The sequence below is a fragment of the Solea solea genome, chromosome 10 (assembly GCF_958295425.1).
Source record: "Solea solea chromosome 10, fSolSol10.1, whole genome shotgun sequence".
NCBI lineage: Eukaryota > Metazoa > Chordata > Actinopteri > Pleuronectiformes > Soleidae > Solea > Solea solea.
In genome coordinates this window covers 22,055,813-22,067,502 of record NC_081143.1, presented here as the reverse complement: position 1 = coordinate 22,067,502, position 11,690 = coordinate 22,055,813, and the positions used below count along the sequence as shown (strand labels likewise).

The 11,690-nt window shown below is 42.7% G+C and overlaps 1 protein-coding gene across 2 annotated transcripts in view; it reads left to right on the top strand.

The window, feature by feature from the left end:
• Positions 1–302: 302 nt before the first annotated feature.
• si:ch73-100l22.3 (uncharacterized) overlaps positions 303–11,690 on the top strand; it is a 38,632-nt gene continuing 27,244 nt past the window's right edge. Inside the window, exons 1-4 of one of the 2 annotated variants that reach the window (XM_058640921.1) lie at positions 303–733; positions 1,374–1,499; positions 1,614–4,275; positions 4,401–4,528. In XM_058640921.1, coding sequence (XP_058496904.1) covers positions 593–733; positions 1,374–1,499; positions 1,614–4,275; positions 4,401–4,528 — 3,057 coding nt within the window. In that variant the 5' untranslated portion in view covers positions 303–592. The remainder of the gene's footprint in view (positions 734–1,373; positions 1,500–1,613; positions 4,276–4,400; positions 4,529–11,690) is intronic. The other variant, XM_058640920.1, reaches the window with a different exon arrangement.

Sequence of the window (11,690 nt, the reverse complement as noted above, 5' to 3'; positions counted from 1 at the left end):
GGCCCTCCCTCACGTCTGGCTCTTATTCGTGTAGACTACAATCTGTGGTGTGGATTATAAAAAACATGGACCGTTATCGGGTGCTGCGAGACTCCTCCTTAGCAATATCTTCAAAGAAGTGGTTGTGTTTTTGCTGAATGCTGCAATATGTCCTTTTATTAGAGTTGTGCTTTATAGACATTTATAGTGTATATATTCGTTAGGTAGCTGTGTGATAAATCCACAAACCTTCCACAGATCCACTCCGGGGTTTTTAAGCGCCTCGGCGGTCTCCAACTGTCACTGTGTGTTGCTCCGGGAGCAGAGGCGGGTAAACGTAAACAGTGACCATCACACGCCACTGTTTGCTAACTTTATAGACCATTTCTGCTGCGTATATATAAGATGTAACATTGCAGACCGAGTCTGTATCTGCTTAGCATTGTTATTGTGCATATTTCAACATTTCTACATTACCACTTTGGTATATTTTGATAGCTAACCAGCTTAGCGTTAGCTACCTTGGTTAGCTAATCGGAAGCGAATGTTAGCAAAAACAGCCCGATAACGTATCTAACTGCTGTATCTAACCACCGCCTCCCGATGCACCTCGATGGAAGACTACGACGAGTTTGTGCAGCATCGTCTCATCCAGCTGAGGAAGAGAGAGGAGTATGATGAAGAAGAACACCACAGATCTTCAACTACGACCTCTCTCATCCGAATCTATGGACGACCCATTCTTCCTCCTCTGGTATGAGCACCTTTACACTAATAAAAGCGGAACCTGGAAAGTCCACTAAAAACTGTCCCACTGGGTTGTTTCTTTCTGTAGTGTCAGTGGCACAGCGATGCACATTATTCTGTTAAGTCGCATCATGTTAGGTCAAGTCTTGGCATGCTCATCATTTGTTTATGATGGATGGAAAAACCATTGGTCTCTGGGGATTTTAGATAAACAATGTTTTACATCTTATCTCTGAACACTAAACTTATCATAAGTACAATGATGAAAGTAATGGATCACAAAATCCCAGTAACCGAGACAGTTAAGTGCAGTAAATCTGTTCCTACTTTGTATTTGTTTATTTATATTTTTCAAAAGTTCCGTGAGAATTTGAAGAATTTACGAAGAACAACAATGCTGTAGTGGCTTGAAAAGTTGCTTTTTTCAGAAAGAAAATACAGGACACAATAAACTTTCTCAATCTATTGTAAACAGACTGAAATGTCTTCTTAAATGGGAGAAGTTTGGGATTTCTATACGCCGATTCCCGAAGGATGAAATAGACTTTTCTAATTTCTAAAATGTCTTTATCACTATGACTATTCATCTTTCATTCATCCCATCTTTAATTCACATATTATCACATTTTTCTGTGTGATCATAACAGCTCTCAGCAGAGCAGAGGGAGGAGATGCAGCGACACAGAGATGCAGCACAGACAGCTGCTGGCCAAAGGAAGCTGAAGGATGATCCCAGAATGGCCTATGTTCAAACTATTCTGCACAGTGTTCAGGTAACCAATGCCCTGATTATTCCCTTTTGCAATCGTACAACATTTCTGCAATGCTGTTTTTTTTTTTTATTACAGTTAGACATAATCTTCTTTGCTTTTCCTCATTAATTGCAGCTAAGGAAGTTACCAACACTGGAGGAGTTGCTTCAGGAGCCAGATACTAACACAGAATCTCTATATTGCCTGAACACAAGTGGTGGATCAGAGTCAAACTGTCATTTTTTAATAGAAACAAAGGATGATCTGTCATTCTCACCATCCACTGTGAAGACAGGAGAAGATGAGTCTTCTCTTCCTTCAGTGACATCAGCGATGTCTAGTGCCTTTTTTAGTCCTGATGTGACACCTCAGCAAAGTTACTCTGAAGGCTGCCTTCTTAACCAACATGACAGCCAACGAGGAGCACAGCCAATTCCTCGGGTTTTCCCCGATGGTGCAGTCCACCAGTCACTATCCTCTGGTTACATGACTTGTGAGAATGTTGACAACACCATCTGTGTTTCTGAAGTGATTGACGCAGGTAGTGAGAGTTGTGGCTCAGAGGATGTTTACAGTATAGAAAGCTTCTTCCTTCACAGCACCTCAAACACAATCACCAAGATGCCAGAAATTATCAGCCACTCACCAGTAGATGGAGAGGAATTAGAGAACAGTGGACTGGAGTCATCCTATTGTAATAACTTTATAACAGTAAAAGACATTCGTTGCACCTCATTCCACGAGGATTCATTTATAGGTGAGCAATTAACATCAGACAAATGTGAAAACAGTTATGTGGAGAAGTCACTTAGAGGAGATAGCTATCAGTCTGCTGCACTACTCGACCTTGACAAAGATCACATTTCGGACAGAAGTAAAGACCCAGTCTCATCGCCAGAGAACAGTGACTTTTCAGTTAACCCAGAGTTATCGGAGACATTAAGCTCCCATCAGGATCCAACAACACATCTATGTAGTCAGCACGAACCCACAGATAAAGAACCAGTAGACAACCGTGAAGATGAAGCAGAGCCATCTGAGGAGCCATATCGTCTGAGTCTCCAGGCTCTGCTGAAGAAATCTCAGGAGTATCGGCGGCGTCAGCGAATGCTTAGGAACCAAGCCAAAAACACTAAACTTCAGGAAAGGACTCCACAGCCAAAAACAAGGCCAGAAGAGCAAAATCTCTCAGATAAGGAGAATGACGAGTCCCCTTACGAGACTGCAGAGGAGAAGAAAACTAAGGAGAAGAGACACGCGTTTATTCCAACAATGGAAATGTCATTGAAGAAATCCTGGGAAAATGAAAGACTGATTGAAACTGAGCACATTAGAGAAAAGATCAATGGTAAATCTGAAAGCAGTCATTTAAAGGAAGACATGAATTCCAAGGAAATTACTAAAAGTGAGGAACAAACAACTATTGAGAATAACAAGCTAAACAGTTCACCAGAGGTCATAATTAAATCTAATAAAATCACTGCCTTAATTGATCAACAGTCTGTGTCAACAGAAGCCTCCACAGAGCAGGAAGCCTTTCACATGACCACTGAGCAGAGTAACACCAGTCCCAAAGGTGTTTTTCAGAAAGTAAGAAAATGTTACACTATCCCAGCACTTAATGTCTGTATGAGTCCTGTCCATGCCAAAAGCAAAGGTAGTGTTAGAGTTGAAGACCAAGGTGGCGGAGTGCAGACCTCAAAGGAGAAAGCTGTGCTCTCTGCTGGTGTGAAAGAAGACCACAGTACTGAAGAGGAAAGCAACCAAAGATATCACAGCAGTCACAGAGAAGTGCCTTCCACTTTGAATGTGATAGTTCAAGGTGACGTAAGGAGCGTTTTATCCAAGAGTTCAGTGCACATAGATCAGCTTGAGTCAAACCTGTCCAGTCTGAAAGTAATGTTCTCAGATCTGGAGTCCACTATGAAAGAAAACTTTGACAAGCACATCCAGACTGAGAGCAACCCGCAAAGTGAGTTCAATTCAGACGCTGCCGAGCACTCTAAGCAAAGTGAAGATGATGTTGAAATGCAGCTGAGGCAAAATAGATGTGACCTTTTGGAGGACAAGCTGGGGAATGACACTGTGGAGAGCAGTGGTGCTAAATATATGGAACACATGCAAAGAAGACAATCACTTGACAATAGCAAAAACATGCATGAAGATAAAGGATCTGAAGTAAACTTAAGTGATTTAGAGGATGTCCCTGCCGTCATACAGGCGGAAAAAAAAGAGGCAGTTAATTTAAGAGAGATCAGGCTAGTCAAAACCTTAGCCGTAGAGAGATTAAAGGAAAAAGGTAAAGAAGGACTTACAAAGTGTCAAGGGCTTCATGGCAGCTGTCGGAAGCAGCAACCACCAGCTAAATGTATCCTGTCTGCTGCACAGTGGCTGCGGATTCCTGATGCGTTCAGAACTACTCCACCTGAAATTGTGGTTCCATGCAAAGACACAGTGCTGTCAGATACCAGTAACCATGAGGTGGAAAGGAGGAATGAAATGGTGGTTAAAGGGCACAACTCTGCTCACTCACTGTCTCTCAACAAGTCGTTTGATGTGGACACTCCTTCTGGCCTGTGGCTTCTTGAAGGCTTGGGGTCTGACTTGGACTCAAGAGAAAATCTTGTACACGAGAAGCACCTGCTGACGCCAGAGAGTGGGGGTGAAGGGCAAGATGGGATATCCAAGGTCAAACGGAGACTGCTCATGCACACGACAGGGGAGACCACAGAAAAGAGTCCAGATACCAGCAGAGGAGCAGGTCTTGTGGTCAGACCCTGCTCAAGCACTCCCAAAGGTAAGACCAGGACCGGTTTTCAACTCTCCTGTCGTGTTTCTCTGGATTTTCATCATCCCAACAATTTTTAATCTTTATATTTGACAATATCTATATATGGTACACTGTTTATCTTATTGTTTTAGCTACTGTGCGGCATTACGATGGCCATGGCAGTCAAGGGAACAAGGAGGAGCAATTGAAACAAGCCCATGCTGCTCAGATCAGAGCCCTGCAAGATGAGCACAGGAGACAACAAGAAGAACTACTTCAGGTGAGACAGTAGGGTCGAATATTGGTAATCTTGGGTCAAGTTATTGAGGTTTTTAAGATCACACTAAAAATCAAATGAAAAAAAACAAAATAGATGGCCACAATCTACCCCATTTTTTTTTTGACCCAAACACAGCTGTAATCTTCACTTTTAGGCTTTGTACAAACCTTGTCTGTTGGATTATTTCATGGCAGACATTTTGACAGCTCACAGGAGGAAAACACAGGTATTATCAATCAAATGAATGATGGCTTCATTCCATTTTAACTTTCCCAGCATCTGTCTTAAATGAGCTGATCAGTGCCATTGCTAATGAAATCATTAACACTTGTCAAGTCTGCCATAAAAATTCCTATTGTTGCCGTACTAACCGCTTATAAGACAGTTTTGCTGAAAAATACTAAAATCTGGCTAATATCCAGGTAGATTAAATACTTAGTCAGAGCCCATATGGTCTGGAGCGTATTTGATGGGCAAAATGGCAATTTTATTCAGTTAAAATATTAAAACTTAAAAAATGATTCAGTAGTCCTAATACCTTCTGAAGCCTGTGCGACAGACAGACCAAACTACATAAACATTGTGGTTTCTTTTGAGTTGATTCTACAAACTGTCTGCCATACAAAGTCAGTAGCATATGAAAATAGTTGAAGATGAACATCACATGAAGGACAGGGCAATTTTACCATTTGTACAAGGATTGTTTAGACAACAAGTAACATGTATTACCTGCCTTAATCTGCAAACTTTTTTCAAGAATTGACAAGGTTGATTGATGTTTTACTATATGAATATGAAGGATGAAATGAAAGAGAGTCTAAAATTAAATTTTTCAGAAACACCGTAACTGCCAGCCCTCTGTTATAACTCTAGATATGCTTCAAAATTATTGAGATTTTTTTCCTCCTTCCCCGTGGTGGGCCTCTTGCACTTGATTGCATCACATATTGCTGTACAAACTGCTGTACAATGTAATTCTTGTACAGCTGCCATAATTCACTCTAACAGGGATTTTGACTCTCCACAAAGTCACCTACAAGAAATTAATCAATTTATGTCCAAACCCAGTGTTTCTATCTTTTTTTTTTTTTTTTTTTTTTTTTTTTTTTTTCATAAGAGATAAGAGACTCAGAGTTCCTTACCAATATATTGTTAACTCTAAATGTACCTTTTGAAACTTGAATCAGATGGCACTGCTCCATATTTATGGACTCTAATTTACTTTGGACACCATAAACAAATCCCTAACCTTAACCATAACAAGTTAAAAACCTAACCCTAACCTAACTACAATTCAACCTATTTCATCATATTTAATCTTAATCCTAAATTTAACCAGTTCCTCAAACCAAATTCAGGATGACAAGTGGTCCTGACAAGGTCAGGGTTTATGCCAGAAAAGGTCCAAAAGAAACTAGTACTGAAAATAACTAGTACCGCGCGCGGTTCTGAACGGGTTCGAGCCGACCCACGCGGGTCGCCGTGTGCCACGGCTCCCCGCGTGCCTCGCGCTCTCACCCGTTCATTCACCGCGCGCGGTACTAGTTATTTTCAGTACTAGTTATTTTCAGTACTAGTTATTTTCAGCGGCGTCCCTGCGCATGTCGTTCCAAATTTCGAGGGGGATCGGGCAACGTATGACAAAGTTATAGGGCACTTCCTGTTTAAAATGGCAGACTTCCTGTTCGGTCAAGTGCGTGTACGTAAACGTGTTCAGGGAACTTCCCTTGTCTTACATATCAAGTTTTGTGCAGATCGGATAATCTTAGAGTTTACTTCCTGTTTCGGGCATTCCACTTCCTGTTGGGAGGTCATCTCTTGCAGACATGCTCAGGACAGGTCCCTGGTGTCACATAAAAGGTTTTGTGCAAATCGGACAACATACGGCAAAGTTAGAGGGCACTTCCTGTTTAAAATCGCCAACTTCCTGTTCGTCTCCGTAAACGTGTTCAGGGAAGTTCCCTTGTCTTACATATCAAGTTTTGTACAGATCGGACAATGTAAGACTTTACTTCCTGTTTCGGGCGTTCCACTTCCTGTAGGGAGGTGACCTTTTACGGACATGCTCAGGACAGGTCCCTGGTGTCACATATAAGGTTTTGTGCAGATCGGACAATATACGGCAAAGTTAGAAGGCACTTCCTGTTTAAAATGGCCGACTTCCTGTTCGGTCAACGGCGTCTCCGTAAACATGTTCAGGGAAGGTCCGGTAACTCACATATCTAGTTTCGTGTCAATCGGACAATGTAAGACTTTACTTCCTGTTTCGGGCGTTCCACTTCCTGTAGGGAGGTGACCTTTTACGGACATGTTCCAGAAGGGTCTGGGGTCCCACATACTAAGTTTCAAGTGGATACAACAATCCCTGTTGGAGCAGCATCAAAAACTATAAACGTAATTCTGTCTGCTGTCACCAGGGGGCGCTGTATTTGAAAATGAATATTTTCATATAGACGTGTTCAGGGCCGGACTGTCATCAATCCTTGCAAGTTTGGTTCAGATCGGACCAGGATTGGCAAAGTTGTAACAGTTTGTTTTTTTAGAATTTTCTACCACCACCAGGAGGCGCTGTTTTCAAAATGTACCGTTTCAGCAACATAGTCGTCTTCAGCAACTAACCAGCATCAACTATAGCAAGTTTGGTTGGGATCAGACCTTCCATCACGAAGTTATAAGAGTTTCATTGTCTGTTATGAAAAATTATTATTATCTCCAATTTTGGCGCCCCCTATCTCGTACGCCATACAATATTTTAAAAAGCTTTTGATAACTTTTGATGCTCAACTCGTCCACATTGATCTCACCAAGTTTGAAGGTGATCGCACAAAAGCTCTAGGAGGAGATAATTGAAATACAAGCTGTCATATTGTCTGCTGTCACCAGGGGGCGCTGTTTTCGAAATTTAATATTTTCATATAGACGTCTTTAGGGCCGGACTATCATCAATCCTAGCAAGTTTGGTTCAGATCGGACCAGGATTCACGAAGTTGTAGCAGTTTGATTTTTTGTCCCAAAAATCCGACTTTGCGTCGTTGCCATGGCAACACCGTTAAACGATTTGTCGTCATATTGATCACGCATCATCTACCATGTGTTTTGACTGTTGTCACCAATTTTGAGTGCGGTACGATTACCTGTGTAAAAGTTATTCTCGAAATCGTAAAAAAACTTTTTTTTTGTGTATTTTCTTTCACCACAAGGAGGCGCTGTTTTCAAACTTCACCGTTTTTTCATAGACGTCTTCAGCCATGGCCCATCATCAATCATAGCAAGTTTGGTTCGGATCGGACCTTCCATCGCAAAGTTATAAGAGTTTTGTTTTTCTGATGCGAAACATCAGAATCATCACGAACTTTGCCGCCCCCTATCTCGTGCGCCATGCGACATTTGAAAAAACTTTTGATACCGTGAGCTCCTCAACTGGTCCACAGGGACCTCACCAAGTTTGAAGGTGATCGCACGAAAACTCTAGGAGGAGTTAGTTCAAATACCATTGCTGCGAATTCGCCAAAATCGCCAAAAAATTGCCAATCAACCCAAGATGGCGGATTTCCTGTTGGGTTTGGATCATGGTCATAATGTAATTTTTTCTTCATCCCGACCTTCTACACATGTGTACCGAATTTCGGGCATGTGCGATAATTGTGTTGGTCATGGTGAATTTGGACAGGTGGCGCCGCACTTATTGGCCCCTCCCACATTCAATTTTTGACGCACATTCCCCGAACCTTTTTCAGACGTAAATTTACACCACGATTGATGCGGTCACAAAAATCTGTGAGTTTTGGGGTATGGGAAAGGCCTCAAAAAGGCGATTTACTTTAAGGAATAATAAGAATAATAATAATAAAAATAACTAGTACCGCGCGCGGTTCTGAACGGGTTCGAGCCGACCCACGCGGGTCGCCGTGTGCCACGGCTCCCCGCGTGCCTCGCGCTCTCACCCGTTCATTCACCGCGCGCGGTACTAGTTATTTTCAGTACTAGTTATTTTCAGTACTAGTTATTTTCAGTACTAGTTATTTTCAGCGGCGTCCCCGTGCATGTCGATCCAAATTTCAGGGGGGATCGCGGCAACGTATGGCAAAGTTATAGGGCACTTCCTGTTTAAAATGGCCGACTTCCTGTTCGGTCAAATGCGCGTCCGTAAACGTGTTAAGGGAAGTTCCCTTGTCTTACATATCAAGTTTTGTTCAGATCGGACAATCTTAGAGTTTACTTCCTGTTTCGGGCATTCCACTTCCTGTTGGGAGGTCACCTTTTGCGGACATGCTCAGGACAGGTCCCTGGTGTCACATATAAGGTTTTGTGCAAATCGGACAATGTACTGCAAAGTTAGAGGGCACTTCCTGTTTAAAATGGCCAACTTCCTGTTCATCTCTGGAAACATGTTCAGGGAAGGTCCCGTAACTCACATATCTAGTTTTGTGTCAATCGGACAATGTAAGACTTTACTTCCTGTTTCGGGCGTTCCACTTCCTGTAGGGAGGTGACCTTTTACGGATATGCTCAGGACAGGTCCCTGGTGTCACATATAAGATTTTGTGCAAATCGGACAACGTACGGCAAAGTTAGAGGGCACTTCCTGTTTAAAATGGCCGACTTCCTGTTCGTCTCCGGAAACATGTTCAAGGAAGGTCCCGTAACTCACATATCTAGTTTCGTGTCAATCGGACAATGTAAGACTTTACTTCCTGTTTCGGGCGTTCCACTTCCTGTAGGGAGGTGACCTTTTACGGACATGTTGAGGAAGGGTCTGGGGTCCCACATACTAAGTTTCAAGTGGATACAACAATCCCTGTTGGAGCAGCATCAAAAACTATAAATGTAATTCTGTCTGCTGTCACCAGGGGACGCTGTATTTGAAAATGAATATTTTCATATAGACGTGTTCAGGGCCGGACTGTCATCAATCCTTGCAAGTTTGGTTCAGATCGGACCAGGATTGGCAAAGTTGTAACAGTTTGTTTTTTTAGAATTTTCTACCACCACCAGGAGGCGCTGTTTTCAAAATGTACCGTTTCAGCAACATAGTCGTCTTCAGCAACTAACCATCATCAACTATAGCAAGTTTGGTTGGGATCAGACCTTCCATCGCGAAGTTATAAGAGTTTCATTGTCTGTTATGAAAAATTATTATTATCTCCAATTTTGGCGCCCCCTATCTCGTACGCCATACAATATTTTAAAAAGCTTTTGATAACTTTTGATGCTCAACTCGTCCACATTGATCTCACCAAGTTTGAAGGTGATCGCACAAAAGCTCTAGGAGGAGATAATTGAAATACAAGCTGTCATATTGTCTGCTGTCACCAGGGGGCGCTGTTTTCGAAATTTAATATTTTCATATAGACGTCTTTAGGGCCGGACTATCATCAATCCTAGCAAGTTTGGTTCAGATCGGACCAGGATTCACGAAGTTGTAGCAGTTTGATTTTTTGTCCCAAAAATCCGACTTTGCGTCGTTGCCATGGCAACACCGTTAAACGATTTGTCGTCATATTGATCACGCATCATCTACCATGTGTTTTGACTGTTGTCACCAATTTTCAGTGCGGTACGATTATCTGTGTAAAAGTTATTCCCGAAATCGTAAAAAAACTTTTTTTTTGTGTATTTTCTTTCACCACAAGAAGGCGCTGTTTTCAAACTTCACCGTTTTTTCATAGACGTCTTCAGCCATGGCCCATCATCAATGGTAGCAAGTTTGGTTCGGATCGGACCTTCCATCGCAAAGTTATAAGAGTTTTGTTTTTCTGATGCGAAACATCAGAATCATCACGAACTTTGCCGCCCCCTATCTCGTGCGCCATGCGACATTTGAAAAAACTTTTGATACCGTGAGCTCCTCAACTGGTCCACAGGGACCTCACCAAGTTTGAAGGTGATCGCACGAAAACTCTAGGAGGAGTTAGTTCAAATACCATTGCTGCGAATTCGCCAAAATCGCCAAAAAATCGCCAATCAACCCAAGATGGCGGATTTCCTGTTGGGTTTGGATCATGGTCATAATGTAATTTTTTCTTCATCCTGACCCACTACACATGTGTACCGAATTTCGTGCATGTGCGATATTTGTGTTGGTCATGGTGAATTTGGACAGGTGGCGCCGCACTTATTGGCCCCTCCCACATTCAATTTTCGACGCACATTCCCCGAACCTTTTTCAGACGTAAATTTACACCAGGATTGATGCGGTCACAAAAATTGGTGAGTTTTGGGGTATGGGAAAGGCCTCAAAAAGGCAATTCATTTGGGGGAATAATAAGAATAATAATAATAATAATAATAATAATAATCCTTCCAGTTTCAATAGGGTTCTTGCAACCTTGTTGCTCGAACCCTAAAAATAACTAGTACCGCGCGCGGTTCTGAACGGGTTCGAGCCGACCCACGCGGGTCGCCGTGTGCCACGGCTCCCCGCGTGCCTCGCGCTCTCACCCGTTCATTCACCGCGCGCGGTACTAGTTATTTTCAGTACTAGTTATTTTCAGTACTAGTTATTTACAGTACTAGTTATTTTCAGCGGCGTCCCCGCGCATGTCGATCCAAATTTTGGGGGGATCGGGCAACGTATGGCAAAGTTATAGGGCACTTCCTGTTTAAAATGGCAGACTTCCTGTTCGGTCAAGTGCGTGTACGTAAACGTGTTCAGGGAACTTCCCTTGTCTTACATATCAAGTTTTGTTCAGATCGGACAATCTTAGAGTTTACTTCCTGTTTCGGGCATTCCACTTCCTGTTGGGAGGTCATCTCTTGCAGACATGCTCAGGACAGGTCCCTGGTGTCACATAAAAGGTTTCGTGCAAATCGGACAACGTACGGCAAAGTTAGAGGGCACTTCCTGTTTAAAATGGCCAACTTCCTGTTCGTCTCCGTAAACGTGTTCAGGGAAGTTCCCTTGTCTTACATATCAAGTTTTGTTCAGATCGGACAATGTAAGACTTTACTTCCTGTTTCGGGCGTTCCACTTCCTGTAGGGAGGTGACCTTTTACGGACATGCTCAGGACAGGTCCCTGGTGTCACATATAAGGTTTTGTGCAGATCGGACAACGTACGGCAACGTTAGAGGGCACTTCCTGTTTAAAATGGCCGACTTCCTGTTCGGTCAAAGGCGTCTCCGTAAACATGTTCAGGGAAGGTCCAGTAACTCACATATCT